The sequence below is a fragment of the Dermacentor silvarum genome, chromosome 10 (assembly GCF_013339745.2).
Source record: "Dermacentor silvarum isolate Dsil-2018 chromosome 10, BIME_Dsil_1.4, whole genome shotgun sequence".
NCBI classification, from domain to species: Eukaryota; Metazoa; Arthropoda; class Arachnida; order Ixodida; family Ixodidae; genus Dermacentor; species Dermacentor silvarum.
Window position 1 is genome coordinate 42,890,667 of NC_051163.1, and position 25,545 is coordinate 42,916,211.

The 25,545-nt window shown below is 45.5% G+C and overlaps 1 protein-coding gene across 1 annotated transcript in view; it reads left to right on the top strand.

The window, feature by feature from the left end:
• The first annotated feature begins 2,365 nt into the window (after positions 1-2,365).
• The window catches only part of LOC125940765 (uncharacterized), a 28,905-nt gene continuing 5,725 nt past the window's right edge, over positions 2,366-25,545 (top strand). The window contains exons 1-5 of the mRNA XM_049657310.1: positions 2,366-2,611; positions 5,593-5,849; positions 10,663-10,799; positions 16,205-16,319; positions 21,594-21,761. Coding sequence (XP_049513267.1) covers positions 2,440-2,611; positions 5,593-5,849; positions 10,663-10,799; positions 16,205-16,319; positions 21,594-21,761 — 849 coding nt within the window. The 5' untranslated portion in view covers positions 2,366-2,439. The remainder of the gene's footprint in view (positions 2,612-5,592; positions 5,850-10,662; positions 10,800-16,204; positions 16,320-21,593; positions 21,762-25,545) is intronic.

The following is a 25,545-nucleotide window of genomic DNA, read 5'->3' on the forward strand; positions in this document are numbered from 1 at the left end:
GTAGCTCGTTATCTCAACGGATATATATATATATATATATATATATACAGGGTGTTTCAGCGAAACCTTTCGAAAATTCTTAAAGGTTGCCTGCGGCAGATAGCACAATTCTAGTTCATGAGCTGGTCTACTCGAAGAGGCGGACATTATACTTGCACAAGAAATTGAAATGCATAGTCGAATAATTAACAGAAATTCACTAATTAGGTTTTTAACTAATTACGTGATGGCCCATATTGCAATTTACAAATTGTAGCCGTGGAGTTCGCAAGGCGGATCCACTTGGAACAAATTCTCGGGATGACACCAGTTTCAAGATGGTAATTCCCGAACTTTGCGGAGAAATGCATTGGCGTTCCAGTTAGGTTCTTAAGAAAACGTCGCTTTATGCATTGAAGCACAAAATTAACTGGAACGCCAATGCATTTCTCCGCAAAGTTCGGGAATTAATATCTCGAAACTGGTGTCATCCTGAAAATTAATTCTAAGTGGATCCGCCTTGCGAACTCCACGGCTACAATTTGTAAATTGCAATATGGGCCATCAGGTGATTAGTTAAAAACTTAATTAGTAAATTTTTTCTAATTAGTCGATTAAGCATTTCAATGTTTTTTGCAAGTAATGTCCGCCTCTTTGAGTAGACCATCTTACTCACTAGAATTGGGCTATCTGCCATAGGCAACCTTAAATAAACTTTGAAGGTGTTCGCTGAAACACCCTGTATATCCTTGATGAAGGCCGACACACACACACACACACACACACGTATATATATATACAAGCATATCATAATGAGCCAACAAACAATAACACCAAGGAAAACATAGGGGAAAATTACTTGTACTTAATAATTTAATTAAAGAAATGATAAATATAATGAAAATTGATGAAGAAACAACTGTCCCCAAGTGGGGAACGAACCCACGTCTTCGCATTACGCGTGCGATGCTCTCACCATTGAGCTACCGCGGAACCGTTTTCTCATCCACTTTCTGGGGTATTTATGTTTTACAACTAGAACTAACCCTGGGAGTGTTAGCCAGCGCCACCACTCACAACCCATTGGGCGGATGTGGAACATCCTTTCTGCAGCAGGCGTCACGAGCACGTGATCCTTTTGGGTGATGGCAACTGGTCAATAAACCCACATATGCTACCTGAAGGCATTATTGTTGCCGGATTAGAGCCATCGTTATGTAGTGAACGAGAAGAAAGGGAACCGAGGGGCCCGATTTTAATCTGTACAATATATATATATATATATATATATATATATACATATATATTGTACAGATGAAGATGAAGTGCCTCACATGCCTTTCTATATAATGCCGGACTGCAACTAAACACGAAGAAGTGCCATTTAGCAAGCTCAACGATTAAAGTCCTGCAGGTCATCTCGTTAGCACAGGCGGCATCCAGCCTGATCCGGACAAAATTTCCGCAGCGCTCAACTTTCCACGCCCACTTCGTGCAAAAGAACTGCGCAGCTTCCTTGGACTCGCCTCATACTTTCGACGTTGCATCCCGAACTTCGCCAGCATTTCCTCCGCCCTCCACAAGCTCCTTGCTAGGTACAGTTCTTTCGATTGGAACGATCAGCGTAAAGTCCGCATAAATGCTTACAATATATATATATATATATATATATATATATATATATATATATATGGCATATCGTGGCATATCGCATGTCCAACGCTGCGGCGTTTGGTGTTTTCATTTGTGAGTGCTGTAGTGCACAAACTTAAAAAAATGGCATGCTAATGAAGTTATCACCTTTGTGGCGGATAAACAAACAGTTCATGAGCTTGCACGTTGCATAGGTTGAAAGTAAGCACAGTTGAACGCATAGCCGTGATTTGTATAGGATTTACATAATCGTGCGACTAAAACTTCACGTACATTTCTACATGCGTTCAAGATATAAACAATTTTCTTTCCTGAAATGTTTTTCATTCTCCGTGCATTTCTAAATAAAGAACGCACCGCAAATGGTTGTTCTAAACTAGATTTCGCTTCCAACCGTTTGAGGTCCCATTAAAGAAAACCTAATTGCCTGACTACATATAGTGCAAGATAACTGAGTTCGTTTTATCCTCTCTAACTGTAACCTATGTGCCGGCATAACTTCCACAAAAGCTAACCTCTTCTTTCTTCTTAGCATATCATCGTAAAGTAGACCAACTATGTTGATTTCAAAAGCAATTCCATCAAAACAGCACTTTCGATGCCCTAATTACTGGTCCGCCACACGTGTGATACCGTGAATAACAGCTTTGCCGCAGAACAGTATATTCGTGAACACATCAGATTGCAAGCTCTTGCGCAAGTAAGAAAGGCAGATGATACTCTTGGCATCCATGAAGGTGCAGCGATACTCTCGCATGGCTGCAGGACTCTGGGTTCTTCCGAGCGAATTAACCGCGTACACATTGCATGTTCGATTTCTCCTCAGTGAAGCCCCCCTTGGTGTGCCACATGGTGTCTCCGCAGTACCAGACAGATCCCATTGAGAAAGAAAAGATTGTCAACAGTCTGGTGCCTAGTCCGGGAGTGTGCGACTACATCATGTTCGATATTCCACAGGAGGCGGATGGGAAGTACAACCGTGAGTGCACCCTTTAACCACTACGCTTCCGATGCGCAAACGATCGATCGTGTAACAAGCTTTGGGTGCACGTAGAGGTGCACGAAATAGAAACACTAACAGTAGATTCCACTGGTCTGAGAGTATAATAGGGGTTTGTGCTCCTTTAGTATAGTTATGCCTTTTGTGTATACATAAGATGGTCTAAAAGGGTGGTCTCAGAAAGTTTCGAGACTGGCACTGCTTTGAAAAAAGTAATTTATTTATGCACATTAAAACACTGTCACCTTAGAAATCGTCACCTGACATTGTAATACAGCGCTCCCAGCGTTCCTGTCAATTAGCGAACATGTCCTGTAAGTCCCCTTTGGGGAACAAGTGGAACACTCTTCTGTGACTCGAACTTGATTCAAGCAATCGTCTCAGAATAGGCGACCTTTTGAGCTGGGTGTTTAATTTTAGGGAGGGAGCGAAATAAGCAGAATCGATCGAAGCCCAACGAGTGACCTTGTCTTTCGCATTAAGGATCATCACAGGGACGGGAGTTAGGTTGGCGGGTACGACCCTGAGACCAAGCAGCAGTCGTCGCAGTTGAAAAGCGCAACGACTTCCCCACTCTAAGTTTCCATGGTCATCGTTGCGCGCGCCTGCCACGCGCCCGCTCGCACACCGCAACTGGCTTGGCGCCACCTCTGCTTCCTCCACTCTTGGGTACAGTTGTGCGCGCCGCAAGTAGACGTGCCCTGGTTGCGCTAGCTGCGCTATGTTGCGCGTGGGCCTCTTCTTGCAGCTACAACAATGGGCCCTCGAAAGTTTCAAGCAGAAGAGGAGTGTAAGAGTGTAAAGGCTCTACAGAGACTAGAGAGTATGCGGCGAGGCAGGAGGCGAAGTGACGGGTCGACGGGACACGCGTGACCTTTGAGTGCGAGCTACAAGAGAAACGATGCGCGGCCGAAGAACAGCGCCACGCCAAGCGAATGGCCGCTGAACTGGCCGACGAGACCAAGCGGTGGCGATTGAAGGACCGCCACTTGCAGGACACAGTCGCGTACTTTCAAAAGCACTTTATCGAAAGCGAATTACACGCAGCGTGTAGCGTCTCTGTCAAGGAGGTTTAAGAAAAATTGCCGCGGTTGAACGTGGTTAAACCAAGCTTGTCGAGCAATATCACCGTTTTGCTTGTCTTGGGAAAGGACACAGACGCTGCTCGCCGCGGCAGCAGCAGCGAGCGAATTGACCTTCATGCTGAGTCTCGCTTCAACACGAACTAAGCATCGAAAGCGCAGCTCATACGAAGCTACCAGCACTTGGCGCACTTTGCACACATCGCCGATGGCTTTGAGGATGAGGTCCGCGCGACCACGCCCTTTGGCCACATCGCAGATCACTTTCAAGATATGGGCGCCCACTCGGCGTACGTAGCAGCCGCCGGTAGTGGCAGGCTGTCCCAGTTTGAGCTTGCTGAGCTTGAAGGTCAGATTTACGGAACCAGGCGCATTCTGGGTTTGTACCTGGAGTAATAGAGCTATCGCTATAAAGAATCTAAGTGGCAGCCCTCACACATTCTTAGCAGCAGAGGTGAAGCCAGCGCTCTCCCCGACTTCAACCTTGAAAGCATGCTGACTAGATGGAGAACAGTCGCAGTTCAACTGCTTTTGCTCTGTTTATTTAAATTTTAGAGAGAGAGGCAGAATAGTGATATAATGATCTTCCATACAAGTTGCCAAGACCTTCAAGCTTCATCTTAAAGCTAGTGACGCAAACACACATCGAGAAGTATCTGTAGTGCAAAATTGTCCTTGTGAAAGCTTTTGGAACTGAGAAGAAAACGCCACCTTTTCTGCGCCACATGCTAAGGGTACTCGATTTTCCTAGTAAGATTGTGGTGGCCGGCTTCACCTTTAGGATATCACCTCCACTCGAGGATATTCTTTCAACCTCCTTGGTCTGCGACCCCCTGTGGTTCCGATTGTACGTCGCGAGGGTTTCGCGGAACGCGTATGTGACCATCCTCGATTGAGTGTTTCCCCGGGATGATGGGAATTCGTTCGGGCTTTGCGCCACATACAGGGGAGAAATACTTCACATTGACTTAGATAATCATCGAGGGTCGCTTCTGCCGCAATTTTTTTACACTGGCCCCAAGCCCTGCAAATTGTTACGGTACGTGTGAAGCCAATGGCATAAACAGTAGTCAGTCTAATGAAGATGACGAGAAAATAATGGCATTTGTTGAATTTGCCCTTAACGAATATTCTCCTTCATAACATACTCTGGCAAGAGGCACCACCTACGTTTATATCAATGTATTATTTGTACTAAAGAAAGACAAAGAATACTACCAACCACAGAAGTTTTCGACGCCAAAGGATCACTAAAAGCAGTGAGGTCCAGAAAGTAGCCCAGCTGCAATCACAGCACCCGTATAACCTGCGAGCACTGAGTTACATGCTGTGTTTGGTAGAGGAAGACCTTCCATTCGGTAAATATGGAGACTGCATATATTTTTTCGCAATTTGGCATGATTTCGCGCATTGCGGATACTTTATTGTTCATTACATTTTAGCTGTGCCGCTTGCAAGTGCACAATGTTCTTGCATAGCATCGCAGGGTATACTTCAGAAACTGATCCGTTCTATCAGCTGATTTACAGAGTCCACCTAAATCCCAGCTCTTTCGAGGGTGCGTGTCCCTAAATACAGATGGGGCTCGTGCAAGCGGGCGAAATTTAGACAAACTCGTATCTTGCCAAATATTTCTGCGCGGGATGAAGGAATGTGACGGCGCCGCACATAGCCCTAGATTTTTTTCTCCTATACTATTTCTAGTACAAAGTTCCATAGTTAAGCTAATGGCCTCCGACATCCGATGGTACGCCCGCGTGTGCTCGGCGAATCTCGGAGGCATTGTGCTTCAGAGGTCCCAAAAGTAGCCAGTTTGGTGGCATCTAGTCAAACCTGACAAAGCTGCAAAGAGTCATCAATCTGTGCTCGGCTTTGCAGGCGCAGCCTACGAACAGCTGGGACGATATGCCACCGTGTCCAAGTGCATGTTCAGCGTCAACGTCTACGATACCGTTGTGTCGTCTCTTACGACGACTCTCGACAAAACTACGCTGACAGACACTGCACGGGACATACTGCAAACAGTACCGCTGTACGGCTTTGGGATCCTCGGGGAAGTGAGTCTGCTGAATGCGTCGGTGTATAGCCGCGCCATACTGACGATCAACGCTGGGATTCTAAATAGTGTCTACGAGGTGAGTTTTGACAGTGCGTTAGACATGTCAATGCCAGATTTATTCAACAAGATGGGCCACGTTTCCAGCTTCGTGTTCAGGATTCGACTGTGGTATCGGCTGAGCTTAAGGGCACCTGCCCAGGTTTACCTTCCTGACGTTGCTTTTACCTTGTCGCGTAGTCACTTAAAATCATAGCGATTACTTTGTTTCGAGGTTGGGAGAGTGGTTGCAAGGAGTCTAGTCGTGACAAGTGGACACCAGGAGCGAAAATGAGCCCGGATGAACTGAGAAATAACTGGTCTAGGAATAGAACTGCGCCACTGTTGTCGGCGTAAACCTGAGAAGGCAGCATAGCGGCGTCACTTTTCACATGTAAAAACAGTCAGAGATGCTGTGCATCGAAAAAGTTGCAGCGATAAGATATGGTCTATGTGAAATTTTGCAGATATCTTTCTTGTTCTTTCTGTCCATTGTTTTGTTTACTTGCTATCGCTGTTCGATGTTTTTATTGTATGCATACGCAATTCTGGCCAAGGCCTGGCACTAAGACCAGCCGTATGTACCAAATAACTAAATAATTAAATAAATAAATAAATAAACAAATAAGAAGAATGACGTCATTGCCGCACTGACTTGTGAAAATGGACCTGAATGTAATATTAAAAAAGCAAATACGTTGCATCTGGACATTATTGAAAATTCAGCTTTACCAATTTGCTTAATGTGCACACTCGATCAAAATAAAAGTAAGTTCCCAAATTTTATTCGAGTTTTTTTTTACTGACTTTTTAGAACACTTACCACACAAAAGTGCTCAATGCGACTTTTATGTCAAGCAGAAATGTTACCTGTTGCAGGAGATGTCAGATTTGAATTCATGCACCACAAGTAATTGCTTATTAAAAACAAATTCGATGTTTCCTTTCATAATGATAGTGACTACCTGCATAAAATTATGGATTATGTCGCTCCACAATGTTCTGTATTGCTAGAACGTGGTGCGCCCTCTGTGCCGTGTTCTGACAAGTAGGTAGGCAGCTACTGGCAGAGTGTGACCCCCAATATTGTTGACCCAGCGCCAAATACACAGATCAGCACAAATTGAAACGTAAGCAATTTCTAAACTATTCTTATGCGCTGCCTAATTCTTAATTTCACCCGCGTTTGTGACAGTGGCTTAAGTCAGCCTCCGAAACCTACTCGAGGTATTAAGTCGCAAACAAAGTAACAGAGAAAGCCCAGACAAAACAATTACTCGTCGTGTCTTTGTGTCTTGTCGCTTTAATACATCAGGTATATATGAAATAGCTGAGCTGCCTACCCTCCGAAACATTCAATTTAGGATACTCTATGGTTGAAAACTGGCTACAGAGCAATTGCACGTCGCATGTCGATGTAATTAGTCGTTAACAGACGCTCTGATCAGTCCTTTCTCGTTAGCGTTTCCATTTATGCTGATTGTATATTGCTGTACTTTCAAGAGCGATTTCAAAGGACAAATAGGGTGTCCGCAGTTTTGTAGTGAGATAGATTTTGGTGTGTCTTAGTATAATACTAACCATCGTTGTCTTCTTAGGGTTCTCAAAAGGCAAGCATTGAATGAATATAGACTGGTGGAATATCATACCTGTTATTTGGACAGCGTATGAGACCTAGAAGCGAGAACCACTAAATAAGGCATGCAAAAAAAAGAGAAAAGTTGAAGTCAAGTGCTGTGGTTAATTTAGATCCAGTGGACTGCAGAATGAAGCAGAATTATCTGCATCTGCATGCTGTTAGTCTCAAGTCCGGTGGGCTGTTTCGGGTCACTGCCCTCACTCGGTAAAATAATGCCAGGACGTCTGGAACCTCATACCATCATTCAAACGTGACACTTCGATTTCCAGTTGACTGTAAAATCTATTGATGAACGCAGTATGGTGCAGTTTTTTCATATTACAGCAATAATGACGACGCCAGGTGGGTCTGCGTGTGATTAAGCTCCCACCCTTTTAGAGCACTACATGTAAAGCGGTGCTGCTGAGCAGCAAACAATGCTTAAGATGGGGTAGTTAGCGGAGTTCTGCCTTATTGCGTTAGCAAACAACTCCGACAACAACGAACATAGAGGAATGAGTTAGTAGAGTTCCACCTTATCGCGTTAGCAAACAACTCCGACAACAACGAACATAGAGGAACGCAAGTTGTCAATGGGTGTTTATCGGAAACTCAAGGCGGGAGAAACGTGAACCGATGAAATAAAAAGTCGCAGTTTCGCCCGAAAGGCGAAGCATCGATTGCGACAGCAAATTAATGGACAGCTATACAAAGTAAGGATAGTAGTTTTATTGGCCGTGTAAACTTGTAAATACAGGCACACTAAGTTAACAAGCACGTTGTCCCGCGTGCACAAGCAAACATGAACGCTTCTCACTAGATGACCGCGGAAACCGGCTGTCAAAACGCTGGAGTGAGTAAGCGCAGCAGCGAGCCAATTGATCTTCACGCCGGCCCTCGCATCAACGCGATCTTAGCCGCGAAAACGCAGGGAGGTCAGACTGTGCCCCCGCCGCAGATGGCATTTCAAGATACAACCGCGCAGGGGGGGGGGGGGGGCGCTCGCGGCGCAGAACATCTGAATTCACAAGCACGAAGAACAGACAAATCCAATTACTAGCCATCATTAGCATGGAGGATGAACGGTCGCGGCACCAGAATTCCGTTTAGCAATTATTGTAGAAAACTCTTTGAATCACGTGACTTTGCCTTCAATCGCTGCGGAGCAAGTCCGTTTGCTTTCTCTCACAAGCCGATAGAAGGAGTGCTGACGCACTGGGCTACAGTTCTAGATAACATGGCATGCGGTTCCGAAATTTATCTCCCTGTTTGATCTACGATCCTCCTAGAATTGAAGTGACAGCTACAATGCGCCCACATTTGCATCTCGGGCTGTGCGCTGCCAATATTCAGAGGCATTAGTGAGGCGTACTTGTTCTCCTTGAGCCAGTGGTTCAAGCAACGTGCTGTTCGTGACGTAGATTCTTTTGCACGATAGTGGAATCTTGTAGCCGCCACAGAAATTCACTCCGTCGTATCTGCTACAAAAGGATTTTTTTTTATTTCTTCATAGTTTTAGATGAGGTGACTTGGTTATATAGGAGTAAAACAAATCAATTCCATAGAAGAGAGGCTTGTCAAAACAAGCGAATGGAAGTTGCTCTGCCTTTTCAAATATAGCCTGACGAATGAATGTAGCATGTGTTAGCGGAAACTTGCTGTGCCAGCGTTGTTCGATAGAGGGGCAATCCGCCCCAGCTTGTGGCCTTAATAGCGCCAGCAGTGCGCTTGTAGAAGCAACGTATCTATCAACCAAAGAAAATCACCACCCAAGCACTCTGTACAGATGGTTACCCAGCGAAGCTGAAACGTGTGGCCCCGGTGTTTATCACTGGGTTAATGCCGGCGATACATTAAAGTCGTTCTCAGTTATTGATTACGTCCTTGTTTTTCTTAATGAGGTTACACACACGTTCGACTGCGACGGAGCGAACCACGTCACTGACGGTACGCCCGCAGTTCACCGTTGTCGCGTTACCGCTCACGGTTCTTCAAAATTAAACTGCGTCAAAATTAAATCTGTCCGTCACGTAAGACAATGAATGGCTCATACTACCTTGAGCAATGGCCCATACCCCCGTAAACGTGGTCTCCCCGTTATGACGACAGAAGAGAAGTAAAATTCTACGCTGGAATGATGAGCGGCAACGGAGGCAGCTGTGGAGGAAGACGACGACGACGAACGCGCGAGCAATGGCACGAGCGCGTTCGCGCGGTTGCACCGAGGTGCGCCAACGAGCCAGCTGTGGAAGAAGACGACGACGCTCGAGCCATTGCTTATGATGATAGTTTTCGGCGTACAGGTGACAGACGGACGAATCGGCTAGCCATATACAGCGGCGCTGTAAAAAAAAATTATGCGAAAATATGGCTAGCATAAATAAAGAAACACGTTGTGTGCTATACCTGCACGTATGCGTGAAGGTATGGTTAAAAGGGTATTGATAATAAAGTTTGTTCTAATGAATTATCATACTTGCCTGTGCGCAGGACTGATAATGACAGCTTTTGGGTTTGCTTTTTTGTTGCGGGACACAATACAGGGTTCTAAATAATTTCTGTGGTCCAGGTCGCCCAGAAATGGGCTAAAGACGTCAAATGACCAATATTGAAAAAAAAAAGAAACGCTTATTTATTCAACACGACGTAAACGCGAAGGTGAATACGCATGCGCATCAGAAACTGCGATAACAAGCATTTCAAAGATGAATCAAGACCAACTAGAGCTGTTGTCAGTTCTGTTATTAGCGTGACGTTAAGCCTATCGGAAATGCTCACATGTCGTCAGGTGCATGACGCATTATTCTTGTACAGGATACAGCTCTGACAGAAGCATTAGGTAGCGATAACTCACACCGTTTCACCATCGTAGTTTCCGAGGCCATAGCGGTCCCGAATTAGCGCGTATACCTCCTTTATTACCTACAAGCGAAGGTTTGTGTCGTACACTAGAACAGCCAATAGAAGAGGGAACTTTCACGGACAAAATTTTCTCAGCAATTTGTGGGACGTGCGTCGTCGCAACTGTAGCCACAGTGAAGCTTTCTCAGCATTTTGATTTCATGCACCTAAAGATAAAAAAAGTAAACGAAATATTTTGTGTCTCAACTTTTGATAGATGAATAAATCTGGTTCTGAGAAATAATAACTGTAGACAGTTTCATAAATTATCTGAAGCAGATTTTTTGTGACTGGGCCCTAGTCGTAACGAACTGTCTGTTACACTTCTATGCAGCGATTCACCGAAGTCATGACAGGACTTGGCATTGGCAAAAGCGAAGTTGCCAACTTCTTCGCCTTCAGACCACGATATCTGGCCATACTTCCACAGTCTTATCAGGGACTCTTGGAAGGCCTTAACACCATTTCGAAGTAAGCGAAATGTACTTAGGAATATTCTTTTACTCGGTCATAGAACTGTGCTCTAGTTCATATTTACGTTTTGGAAGAAACAGGAAGCACGAACACATCCTTCCTATCTGCCATCTTTTGAACATTCTGCTACAATGAGCTATAGAAAGTCATATTGTTTTGACATGCTTTTCATCCTAAGAAATGGAGAGAGCGCACGCATACAACACTGACCAAAGCAAATAACCGAATGCATTCGGCGTCACATTGTGTACCTACAAGGGTTGCGCTCCCTGGCTAAGTATGTCGTAATTCGGTATTCTGTAAGCAATGACATACATGCGACATTTTATTACCCTTAAATTCGGGAAGCATAATATTTCAACAAAGCACAAAGTAGTTGAAATGTTGCCAAAACCGCCAGAAGAAACAAGTGAGGGGGGAGGGGAGTGGGGGAAACTTTCCCATTCTTTGGCACCCATCATCATTGAAGCGGTACAAGTGCCCCGATTTGAAGTAAAAGTACCATCACTGAATGGGAGACAGGCGTAGATTTATGTATAGATGTACGTTAAACTGATATACTTGTAAAAAAAATTGAAGGACGCTTAAGCTTCGCCTTTAAGAATGGAACACGATAGCATTCAGAGATCCTTGGCTGCTTATTAAGCTTGCTGGCAACTGCAGCTTTCTTTTTTCTCCAAATTCGTCAGCGCGTGCGGCTGCTCAGGACGCGAGCGCCATCTGGATGGTATTTTTTGCAAGGAGCAAACCGCGGCGCGGCGCTGCATGAGTGGCAGAAATGCTGAAAAAAAGGGCTTGTGTTTGAGTTTCCACGTACGAGAATTATGTTTTCTCGTATACTTAAAATTACAGTCCGACGCTATCCCTTCTGTAGGTTTTGGTTACGTCGTACTTTACGATTTTCCTGACGCATTTTGCTTCGAGAAATTCGATTAGTTTCCCATCGCCTCTGCTCCCCGCGGAGAGGGCCTGCGTGGTCGGGGTGGTTATGGATGATTTCCTTGGCCGCGGACCAACACCGACGCTGACGCCGACGCCGGATTTTCTGCGACAAGGGGCCTTAAACGCTATAGCGTTAAAATTCTAGGCTTTTGCGTGTCAGAACCACGATCTAATTATGAGGTAGGCCATAATGGGAGCCTACAGATAAATTTTGACTGAATGGGGTGCTTTAAGGTGGACCCAATCTAAGTACATCGGCGTTCTTGTACTTCGCCCCCATAGAAATGCAGTCACCACGGCCTGAACAAACCCGGGACCTCGAGCTGCATGAAAGTAGACCAAGCAATTTAGAACCCCTTGGAAAGAGAAAAAAAAAGTACAGTTGAGTCCAAAATGTCATGTTTGTTTCCAACTTCACTGAGAAATCCGTTCCACCCAAATGATTCGTATTCAGTTTCATCTGTTTAGTGACTAATTGTGTTTGGGGGAAAACCAGGCTGGTGAGCAAGCAATTGGCAACAATAGTATTGATTCTAGGAGCACTAGAGGAGAGATGATGGTAGAATTCGCGGAAATGAATAGGCTGCGAATAATGAATACATTCTTCAGGAAGCCCGAAACATGAAGTGGACCTGGAAAAGCCCTAATGGAGAAACAAGGAATGAAATAGATTTCATACTTTCTGCCGATCCCAGCATAGTGCAGGATGTAGAAGTGCTAGGTATGGTTAAGTGAAGTGATCATAGGTAAGCGATGTCTAGGATTTCTTTCACTTTGGAGAAAGAAAGAGAAAAATTAGTCAAGCAGAAACAGGCAAACCTAGACGCAGTAAGGGTAAAAGCAGACCAATTCAGGCTGATACTCGTAAATAAATATGCAGCTTTAGAACGTAAAGGTGCAGATAGCATAGATGTAATGAATGAAACCGTAACTAGGTTGATCTCCGAAGCAGCAACTGAAGTGAGTGGTAAGACACCAAGGCAACCATTAGGTAAGCTCTCCCAAGTAACAAAGGACTTAATAAAGAAACGGCAAAACATGAAAGTGTCAAACTCAAGAGATAAGATAGAAATCGCTGAACTGTCAAAACTGATTAACAAGAAGGAAATAAGGAATATTCGAAATTATAACGTGGGAAAGATTGAGGAAGACGTAAAATACGGATGCAGCACGAAATATGTGAGAAGAAAACTTGGCATAGAACAAGGCAAGATGTATTCACTAAAAAATAAGCAGGGTAATATCATCAGCAATGTAAATGACATAGTTAAAGCAGCGGAAGAATTCAACGCTGACGTGTGCAGTGCCCTGAGCAGCCAAGCTACTTTCATTCGAAGTGGTCATGAACAGGTTACCGAGCCTCCTTCTATCACTAGTGATGAAGTTAGAAGGGCCTTGCAAGACATGACCAAGAGAAAAGCCGCTGGAGAAGTTGGAGTAGCAGTCGATTTATTGAAAGATGCGGGAGATGTTATGCTTGAAAAGCTTCCAGCCCTTTATACGCAATGCCTTATGACTTCAAGTACACCAGAGAGCTGAAAGAACACCAATATTATACTAATCCATAAGAAGAGAGACGTTAAAGAATTGAAGAATATATAACCATTAACTTGCTTTCAGAATAGACCGATCCCACCGGCCAGTTTCACGACGCCACCGCTGCCGCGGTGCATGCTGGTACTTGTAGTCATCCGGCCGCTCGAGCCGCCCGGAGTGCCTGTGCGTCCTGTTTCCGAACGCTTTTTGGCAATTTTTATGGTTCGTGTAGAGCCATCGTGCGATGGGAGGATTGACCTGCTGCGTTCTTGGGTGCTAGAACAACCACACAAGGGACAAAGGCTTCGGGTTCTATGTGTTTTCTAAAGAGCGAAAGCTTCGAGAGAAGTGGATCCAACGGATTAATAGGTGGTAGTGGTACTACACAGCGCGAGAAGAAATACGGGGACGAATAGCGGCCGCATTTCGATGGGGGCAAAATGCGAAAACACCCGTGTACTTAGATTTTCCGGAATTTATAGATTTATCGATTATCTATTAGCTATTGGCTATCGATTACCTATCCCAAGCTATTGACCACGTATTTGGGCTAGGCTGAGCACTACCAAGTCATGCCCAGCATTTCCCGTAATTTATTGATTATTGATTGATTATCGATTAGGTATTGATTGCCTATCGCAAGGTATTGGCCACGTATTTTGGCTAGGCTAAGCAATACCAAGTTATGTCCAGCATTTTCCGGAATTTATTGATTATTGATTGATTATCGATTAGCTATTGATTGCCTATCGCAAGGTATTGGCCACGTATTTGGGCTAGGCAAAGAACTACCAAGTCATCCCCAGCATTTTCAGGAATTGATTATTCATCGATTATTGATTAGCTATTGATTGCCTATCGCAATGATTGGCCACGTTTTTGGGCTAGGCTAAGAACTACCATGTCATCCTCAGCATTTTCCGTAATTGATTATTCATCGATTATCGACTACATACAAAGCTCGAACAAATATGATACCCAACGCGTTATCAGCGGGTAACAACCGAAATGAAGGAGCCGCAGGCTCTTTTCATCATTCCCCTCACATGCTGCAATGAACAGCTGATGTAATTTCTTAAAATACATGACGAATGTTTCTCGGTGGTGGAGTCGTAGAGATGTCTGGGAAGCTCGTGCGCAGTACTCAACGAGCGCGGATTGCGGTTACAGTGGCTGCACTACGGTTGTGTGGTTGACCAGTTGACTACAACCAAGATGGTGGCCGTGCTACTTCCGGAAAGCCGGCGCATGCGCAGATCGGTCGGTGGGATCGGTCTATTGTACAAAATATTCACCAAGATAATTTTCAATAGAATCATGCCAAGACTTGACTTCAGTCAACCAAGAGGACAGGCTGGCTTCAAGAAGGGATACTCTGCGATGGATCATATTAATTTCATCAATCAGGTAATTGAAAAATCTGCGGAGTACAATCAACCTTTCTACATAGCTTTTATAGATTATGAAAAGGCATTTGATTCAGTAGAGATGCCAGCAGTCATAGAGGCATTGCGTAATCAAGGAGTGCAGGAGGCATACGTGAATATCTTGGCAAATATCTGCAAGGATTCCACAGCTACCTTGGTTATCCACAATAAAAGTAGGAAGTTACCTATCAAGAAAAGGGTCAGGCAACGAGACAATCTCTCCAATGCTATTCACTGCATGCTTAGAAAAGGTATTCAAGCTCTTTGATTGGGAAGGCTTAGGAGCGAGGGTCATCGGCGAATATCTGAGCAACGTTCGGTTTGCAGATGACATTGTCGTATTCAGCAACAATGGGGACGAATTACAACAAATGATTCAGGACCTAAACCGAGAGAGTGTAAGAGTGGGGTTTAATATTATTATGCAGATGACAAAGACAGTGTTAAGTAGCCTGCACGGGAACAAGGATTGCGCATCTCCAGTCAGCCTCTAAAGTCTGTAAAGGAGTACGTTTAGCTAGGTCAATTACTCACAGGAGACCCTGGTCCCGAGGAAGAAATTTACAGAAGAATAAAATTGGGTTGGAGTGCATACGGCAGGCATTGCCAAATCCTGACCGGGAGCTTACCACTGTCGTTAAAAAGAAAATTGTACAATCATTGCGTTCTACCGGTGCTAACATATGGGGTAGAAACTTTGAGGTTAACAATGAAGCTCTAGAATAAGTTTAGGACCACACGAAGATGGATGGAACAAAAAATGGTAGGCCTAACGATAAGAGACAGGAAAAGGGCAATGCGGATCAGAGAGCAAACGGGGATAGCGCGGATTATAATGTATATTAAGAGAAAGAAATGGAGCTGGGCAGGCCATGTAATGCGTAGGATGGATAGCCGGTGGACCATTAGGGTTACAGAATGGATACCAAGAGGAGAGAAGAGCAGCCGAGGAAGGCAGAAAACTAGCTGGGGTGATGAAGTTAGGAAATTTGCAGGCGCAAGTTGGAATCAGCTAGCGCAAGGCAGGGGTAATTGGAGATCGCAGGGAGAGGCGTTCGTCCTGGAGTGGACATAAATGTAGGCTGATGATGATGATATGTTTACTGCCACGAAGCAACACACTGGCTACGCGAGATGCCTAGTGGATAGCTCCGGATTAAACTATCGACCCGAGGTTTCTAAGTCAGCATGCACCCGAGGAACGGAATTCTTTTGCAACCACCCTTCATTGATGCCAAAAGTACGAACCATAGTATCGAGTAGTCGTCTAGCGAATTCCTGTGTCGAGCATGATTGAAATGATGTCCTCGATAACGAGGAGGCAGCAGCCAATCTTGCTTTATCGGTCCAAATAAGCATGTGTTCGCAGGATTTTTTCCTAAATGTTGTTAAAGAGCAGTGAAGCAAGGTATTTAGAAGTGTGGGTGTGCACCCCTCTGTGCAACAACGGTAATATTTTGTGACATCCCAACAATGCTGTCTGACGCTCTTATCCAGTGGTTACCTCCGCTTCGTGATGCTCCTGACCATCACGAGCCAGACGAGCTCGTTTGTCCAGCCGTCTTCTGCCTGGAACAGGCTCTGCCTCGCATCTGGGGACGAACCGACAATAGTAAGTTACTAACAGTTGAGCATCCTTCGAGCCAGGCATCACTCACACCGTAAAGTCATGGATATCTAGTACCCGCCGCGGTGGCCCAGTCAGCTAAGGCGTTGCGCTGCTGAGCATGAGATCACGGGATCGAATCCCGGCCGCGGCGGCCGCATTTCGATGGAGGCGAAATGCAAAAACGTCCTTGTGCTTGCGTTGTAGTGCACGTTAAAGAACCCGAGGTAGTCAAAATTAATCCGGAGCCCTCCACTACGGCGTGCCTCACAATCAGAACTGGTTTTGGCACGTAAAACCCCAGAAAGAAGTCCTAGAGATCTAGTTCTGTTTGCCTGCTCCGCACAGCGCGACCTGTCCATTTAGCATGAGAAGATGCCTATCACCATCCGTATACAAAGCATGAAATCCATCCATCCATGCGTCCGTTCATCCGTCTGTGTCTGTCAGTCTTTCTAAAATTTCTATGTACGCTGCTAAAGGGATAAGAGTCGCCCGTTTTCTGTCCACGCGGACCTTGCACTTTCACCGCCTAATCTCTCACGCCGCCCGAAAGGAACCATGCTCTGCGGAGAACTTCCGACTTAGGCACAGCTGAACAACACTGGCGATGTCAGTGCCATCTCCTCTCAACAGCCTCTGCACATTTATTTTTGACTAATGTGCAGACGATTGTTTTCGAAAATATCGTGTTTTTTTTTTCTTCTTCCATTCGATGCATTTTTCAAGTGCTCAATGTTTCTTTTCGTTTTACTTTTGCCGTTCGCAGTTTTCCTGACTGGCATCTGTTTCGGTAGATAGCGGAGAGGGTTCTTGAGATACTAAGGTTCTTGTATTATGCTCTATACAGGGATACTATTGCGCTAGGCTAAGCTTGCGTCCGCACAACGGAAAATCTGTGCTCGTAGCGAAGATATCGTCTAAGTATTGCCCTCCCCATTTTTGTTTGTAATCATGTGGTGCTTGCATGTCATATATGAAGTGGCCCGAACAAGCGCTTTTCGCTTTGCCGACTGGATTTTTTCATCTTTACTCCTGCAAATATGGAGTGGAACTCGACTCATTACTGTAACCCATTTGGTGTGCAAGACAACTTCGCAAAAGCGCACAAAGAAATTATGTCGTGTCTATTTTGATTTTACAGCGAAGCTGTTAAGGACTAGGTCCCCCAGGATCGTATCCGTTTGTAGAAAAAAATAAATAAAAACAAACTGACGTAGCTTGCACTGGAGGCGCATTGCTAAAGAGACAGCGGAGCTGACGGGCACCTAGGTAGTCCTGGCTTTTGGGCTAGGCTAAGCACTACCAAGTCATCGCCAGAATTTTCTGGAAGTTATTGATTATTAATCGATTATCGATTAGCTATTCATTGGCTATCGATTGGCTATCGCAAGGTACTGGCTACGTATTTGGGCTAGGGTAAGCACTACCAAGTCATCCACCGCATTTTACAAAATTTATTGAATAATGATCGATTATAGATTAGCTATTGATTGACTATTGATCAGATATCGAAAGGTATCGACCATGTATTTCGGCTAGAGTAAGCACTACCAAGTCATCCCCATCAATTTCCGGAATATATTGATCATTGATTGATTATTGATTAGCTATCGATTGGCTATCGATTGGCTATCGCAAGGTATGGGCTACGAATTTGGGCTAGGCTAAGCACTACCAAGTCATCCCCCGCATTTTCGGAATTTATTGAATATTCATCGATTATCGATTAGCTATTGATTGGCTATCACAGTATTGGCTACGTATTTGGGCTAGGCTAAGCACTACCAAGTCATCCCCAGCATTTTACGAAATTTATTGGGTATTGATTGGCTATCGATTGGCTATCGATGACTGACTAAGCTTAAGCAGTCCAAACTATGCTTATCTAGACTTAGCCAGGCTCAGCTTCGCTAGTTCATTATGTGCCATTGCGCTTGGACCCTTTCTGCACAACCGCCAAGATCGGCCCACATTTCTTTTGTGGACGACTAACGGAATAACGGCCATTCTTAAAAGAGCCCTGAACCAACCCTCGGGCTCGGTGAAATAACATAGTCCGCCGGTATCATACACTGTTGTCAACATTTCAGCCAAGTTGGGCTGTCGTACGCGGTCCGTGGAGCTCGCAAGCGGAGCACGAAGTCACCTTTCTCTCAAATGCTCTCGTTTCAAAAACCCCGTGATCCTCGCTCTTTTCTGTGTGCTTGATTTCTTAATAAAGCACACTCCAATACGCGGCTGCTATTGGTCGCTGCGGTCGGCTACACCGCGGCCGCCGTGAAGTGCAGCCACGAGTCCACTGGCTAAGCGCACTGCAGCTCGCTGAGGACAACCGCGTTTCGCTTACGTTTAGCGCTTCGTAGGCACCAAAATCACAAGTCCAAAATGAAATTTGAACTGCGCGCAACGGTGACGTCTCGGAGGCGGAGCGTTGTGGCCCCGCCCCACTCCGCCGTTGCCTTCGCAGTGCAAGGCATTGGGAGGTAGGGGAGCACAACGGAGGCCGTGTTTGATTGCCGATAAGTCCGCTTCTGCAGAACGCATTGAAGTACTTTTTGCGGCAAGGTGATTCTGAAATAGCCTATTTTCACTTCCAATCTGCACTTCGATAAAGTGGTTCAGGGCCCCTTTAAACAGCTCCGCTGTTTACACTCATCAGCATTGGCTCGAGCATCGTCTTTTTCCGCAGCTGGCTCGTTGGCGCCCCTCGGTTTGGGCTCGTGCCACTGCTACCGCGTTCTTCATCGTCGTATGCTTCCAAAGATGGCTGCGCTGCCGCTAATCATTCCAGCGTAGAATTTCACTTCTCTTCTGTCATCGTAATGGGGAGGCCGCGCTTATGGGGGTATGAGCCATTGCTTAAGGAGGTATGAGTCAGTCATGAGCAACTGACGACGTGTGCTAACGCGTTTGAGCAACGCCGCCGCGAACGCGCACCGGAAAGGGCTCGTCATCGACGGGCCGATTCCAGCGTGACGGCTTCCGAATCCTAGTCGAAACGTCAGTGAATAGCCGCGAATCCCGAGTTGAGGGAGCGCGATGTTGAGGCCAAAATTCAGTGAAGAGCCACTGACCCCGAGTTGCGGGAGCTCGATGTTGAGGCCAAGCGTATTCATCGTCTTGCCCTCCTGGAACCCGACAACGGTGGTGCACGCCTCGGCAACGGTAGCGCCAACTTCCCCGGTGCGACGGCCATGTTTCAACGCGAGTTTCGCAACCGGAATGTTCATGATAGACATGTTCGGTTGGGTAATACACAACGACGATATGTCGATTCTCATCGTGTGGGAATATTCACTGCAGCAGACCCACGATAGTCCAGCTTCGCCAACTTCCACCTTCACAGTAGTGGAAGGGCTCTGATTTTTTTGTTGCCTTCTGTGGACTTTCTGTTGAGATTTGAGAGGCAATTGACTACCATGCATAATTTACGCAAGGGCAGTGGACTACCACGCAACCCTGCTCATCATGGAGCATGTACGTTTATTACTGAACGCTGATTCGAGGCTCAAAAGCTAAAAAAAGTCACAGCCCTGCGCGTCACACGCAGCACAGTCACAGCGTAAACTGGTGAAGCGGCTCAAGAGTAGATCCAATTTCGTCACCACGCAAACCAGGGTCTTCGCGAGAAAATCTCTTTGTCTCGTTTTGACGAGAACAATCTGAACCCCGGAGTCGACGGCTGAGCTGCGGCTTGTAATGCTCTCTGCACAGCAGGCTGCTGAGCCCGATGATGCCTTGTTGTAGCTGCGCACGTAGCTCTACGATTCGATTCTTCAGCAGCGTTCGTACCTTGCGAGGAGACGCCATACCATGTACCGAAGAGGTATCTAGAATACGGGGCGAACATCTCACATCGGAATCGCGTTGATTGCGCGCCTCGTCTGAATCGCATCTCATCGCCTGCGCACGCTGCATTGGACCCTTTATCCTCAATTATTCTCACTGAAGTTATTTTTACAGCTTACGGTGTAAAAATAACTTCAGTGAGGATAATTGTTAGAAGTTGCGGTGAACTATGATAATCAGTTATGGTCTTTGTAAATGTGTTTGGTATTCGCGTTCTGGACAGGTCGCTTTTAAAATTCCCAGGGCGTGTGTTTTTAGCATAGCTTTTATTCAGGCTTTCGTGTTCATTTAAATTGTGTGTAAGCTCTAAGGGGCCTTCTGACTTTCTAAAATGTCCATTTTCCGGGGAAACGACGTACTTTTGATGTGTGTGCACCATTGATTGCTATTAAGACGAAAACATTAGATAGCTGATGCGCCGAAAATCTGACCGTCCGGAAAATTCAATGGCACATAAATTGGGGGTAGAACCCACGAGCTTTATTGGGAATCGAATCCACGACTTTTGGTGTTAATTAAGGCAAAGTTAATTAAGCTAGAGTTCAGGCTCTCGAACCCACGATCTTTGGTGTTACTTGAGGCACAGTTAATTAAGGAATCGTTACCTAAAGCAGAGTTAATTAAGACACTCGAAACCACGACTTTTGTGCGTGGGAAACAAGTAATAGCAAGTAACAACGCATTCGAACGAGAATGTCAAGTAATTTAATGAATGTCTCGTGAGCGTGCAGGCTTTCGCCTTCATCCTCTTTAGCGCATGCTAAAGGGACTGTCAACTTCTTATTGTCACTGCATGGCGCAAGGTCTCTGAGGCAATGTTACCAATAAGCCTTTTATTATTACCGAGTGATGTTCTAAAATAGGTTAGCTTTGTTCTAAATGTACAAGGATACTGCTGAGGAGAAAAATCCTGGCTTGCTTACAGTCTTTCTTAAGTGAAACCTTCCCTCCACTCTGCGCGGAGACTTTGTCCGGTCGAGTAAAATGGACCAATCGCGGAGACCGGCAACAACTGACTGGTGGGAATCAAAGCTGGTGCGACACTCGCGCACAATAAGTTTCATCGTAGGGTTTTTTCACGGTGGTTTGTAACAAGGGTCGATACTAGAGGCAGTACATGTCGGAGCGCCCAGACAGCTCATGACCTCTCTGTGGGTAAAAAAAAAAAAAAAAAAGAAACAAATCTCGAAGGCCACGCATTTTTGGTGGCTGCATGCACCGGAAGCAGTCGCATAGCTACAAATGTGTCATAGACAATGTGTCATTTTGTACACCACCTATTGCGCCGGCGCATTGTGATCTCGGAGACCACAGTAGCGCTAACCAATCAGCATCGGCAGCAGCATATCAGAACAGGTCTTCAGCCAAAGCTTGTCTTCGACAATCGTCTTCCGATGGCATCTGCCTAATTTCTTGAAACCGCCGCAGGAAGGTGCTGTGGATCTCATTTCGAAAATCAAATCACCAGTATTCACCTTCGCCTTGACGATCAGCCTACGATGGGACTTGTTCACGGGCGTAAAGTTGACGCATCTGGCCTCGGAGCAGCTGGGTAATGTTACCAGCAGCACTCATCGCAGTCTCCGTTACGAGGAGGTGAGTGCATCCTTATGTTTAGCTAACATTAAAAAAGAAAACTACAGAATTTTAAAAGTAGGACAATAAAAAAAAACTTAAGTATGCACTGCTTGCTCCTACCACTGGTCACCCGAAAAAAACGTGGAAACCATCACCATTGTCGCTAGCAACGTAGTTTGCTTCCTCTCCCAGCCTGAACTAACATATATATATATATATATATATATATATATATATATATATAAAGAGAGATAAATAACGATGACAATCCCAGTTCACTATTCTTTTTATGCGAGAGCCATCTGTCTCAAATACAATATGCGCCAGAGTGTTTATGGAGCTTCACGCTGCTGAATTTCAATCACGTTGGCAAACAATGGGCGCAATTTCTTTTTCACAGACTATTTTCATGTTGCGCCTAAGGCGTTATATGCACGAGGTAGCGCGCTACAATAATGTGGCACTGACGCCAAATCTCAGCGCGCAGCAACGCGGGCACGTCTTTCTAAATTTCAGAGAAAATCAATGACCTGTGGCAAGAAATATACATAAGTTATGCAACTCGAATTACTGGTACTTTTATTTCTTGAGTTCCCACTTTCGTTCGCTTGCGTGCCGGAGACTACTTGTAGGACATAACAATTGAAGAATCGCCGAACTAGAAGCATCTAATTATATCTCTCGTGCGTTAGCGGTACCCGTCTTGTGTTTAGACAAATCTCAATATCGTCACGTCATCTACTGCCGAAGCAGCACAATCTTGCGCTAACATTAATTCAGTTGGTTTAAGATACCTCTGGTTATCGTTTACTGATTACAAGAATGTCCCAGCTCGACCTCCTCCCCTTTTAATCTATCCCGGACTATCGGCTTGCGTTTGATTCCTTATTGGTGCTGAACTTTTTGTTTTGCGCTGATTGACAAGGACACACGAAGTAACCTTAGCAGACGTATACAAATCAGAGCAACTCATACTCGGAAGACATCAAAGCTGCACGTGGGAGTTCTTACACCCTTTAGGACTCCTACGGCTCTGTTTTGCTACTAACCGAAGTCTTCCAAATGCATCGAAAACGCTTCTCAATATCCGAGCTTGGTACTTCTACGCTCTTTGTTCTTGTTCTTCTCTTTGTTCTTGTTCTACGCTTTTGTTCAGCTTTCTTTTTAACGGAAGTACAGGCATACGCACGTATATCATTACCACTGTATAAATGATGTCGCAAACAAAGTTATTAGTGTCTTTTGCTCGGATGGCAAATAGCGAAAATTCGGCAGAACCCACGTTACGACGAGAGTCGATGCTAATGCATTCAGCAATTAATCAATACAGGGACCACAACGTATTCCCATCGTCGAAACGAGTTACGTTTTGGGCGTGTACTGCAGAGGGACACGTCTTTCGACACTTCCCTGAGAACATTCGGGCCATCGAGCCCCGCCGCTGCGAAGCTTGCGCCTGGCATACGAAATGCATGTTGCACCGGTGCGTTCTAACTCTTATAAACGCGTCATGTGGCTACCGGGCTCCTCTCTCGCTCTTCTTTCCGGGCACGCTGCGCTGTCTTGTGGCACTGCCGAGAAGTCCGCGCGTGGCCGTTGAGACGAGAAGCGGGGAGTACCGCGGTGCCTGCGACTGCTGAGAATTGTTCTATCGCTGGCCGCACACCCAGTGGCATATACTCGGCGACCCGGCCAAGTTGACGAGAGGTTCTTCGAAGAACGGCACATGCGCAGCGCATTCGTGGCGCTTCTCGCTAAAGCGTTGTCATTGTCGTGAAAGACGTTCATTGAAATGCGGCACATACTTAGTTCATATGTGGCGCAGCCTGACTCAAGTTGGCACCAAAGAGGTTCATTGACTACCAGCGCACACAGTGTGGCACATATCCGGTGCTTCAAGTCGGTGTCAAATGGTTTCTTCGAACATCGGTGCCTGTACCCAGTCACTCATCTAACCTGACCCGTGTCGGCGTGAAGATATTTAGTTGAAGAGTCGCACGTATATGTACGCATTGGCACATACTCAGCGACCCAAGTTGGGCTGATGGTTGGTTTAGAACTCTGCTACCCCAGAACAGCAGCCCGACGCGCTAGTCATTGGACCATGGACTGCCAAGTCAAGAAAGCAGGCGGGAAAGTGGTTGGATACAACCATAGACAGATACATAGATGTAAACATAGATAGAAACATAGTTAACTACAGGAAAGTGCGTTAATTACCCGAAGAATGCTAACACATTACAATATTTTAATTTTCCGATTCTCGCGGTGGAATCGAATCCACGCTGACCGCGGACATTATGACGGAGCCCATAGACGGCGCAGCATATGCAGTGGAAAGGAGGGTGCAGTAGCAGCTGTGCAGCGGGAGAGGAGCCCAGCACCCAGCGGCATTTCGACACGCCGACTTTACCTCTAGAAAACTTTCGAAGTTCCTCTCGCGCTTGCACTAGCGCGCCGTTCATTTCGGAGGCCACGTTCATGCTTCGCTGTGGCACCGCTAGACGGCGCAAAGTGTTGATATAGGAGAAAGCATGAGGTAGAAATTCCGCTGCAGTACATGGCCTCATACGTAAGTCGTTTTATATGGCTCCAAGATGTTGTGTCGATATATTTCTTCAATGCTAAGCGCACAATTGCCATCGACAGTCATTCTCAGATAGGTTCTGAAAGCTTCGATCGAGCCATGAGGAGAGAGTTGCTCGCTCCTCAACTCTGGGCCGTCCAGCGAGTCCACGACGCCGCCGCCGAGCTTCGGCTTCCGGTCCCGTCGTGGGAGAAGCCCGCTTCGTAGGGGTCGACGATTCCCTACGACTCGCAGGATCCATGAGTAAAGCTGATTTAGTTCATTCATTCATTCTGCCGAATTTTTATTTCGAGGGAATGCACACAGAGTAATATGGCTATTCACCTAACCACGTTTTGTGTTTCAACTAGGGTAGATAAGAAACGGGGCTCTGGACGAATAATAAATCAAGTGACATTAGTAGAGTACTTTGCGTTTAGATACAATAGGCGAATTTTTTATTGCTGGAAGCTTAGTATAAAAGGAAGAGAAAAAAAGCAATAAAAAGAAAGAAGCTGGTCACGTTACTCGGCAGTCCAAGCCAGCAGCGGCCTTCTTTTGTTTCATAACTTTAACGTTGTCTGCCCGAGAATAGTTGCGAACTCAAACTGAATGTCTTTGCTTATGTCGCAAAAAAAAAAAAAAAAAAAACAGAAGCTCTACCTAGCAAAATTTACAGTACTCTACCAACATACAGAGTTTCCCAAAATTTAAAGCATTGCGGAATTTTGTTGCATCAGAATGGTGTCATTGGTGCCGTGTTCTTGGGCGCGATGTGTGAAGACGGAAAAAATTGACCGCAATTTTGGCTGTGAATGCGGGACATTTTCCAGCCTAAGAAAGGCACGTAAAGGTACTTTTGAAAGCGCTATCTATCTCTATAGGATTGCTTAGTGGTACTTTTCAATTTCGTTTTGTAGGAACTGCAGATAGCTACGATAGGCCAGTTTAAACTGGCAAAGTACTTGTTTCAGAACATAATTTTAATTCATATACAGAAGATGGCTGAATATTACTCTAGATAATCAAGGCCACACTCATATTTCGGGAATTTCTCGCCGAAACCTGTGTTTGTACGTCAGCGTGACATCGCAAATTTCAAAGCGTGTAATTTTGTTCTTGCTTTCGGACCGTTTTAGCAGAAGAAAATTGTCCAAAAGTCTGTTAAAGGGCCCGTTGCACCAAATTTCGGAGTTTGAAACCCCGCGCTTCCCATAGCAAGCTGTCAAAACTTTC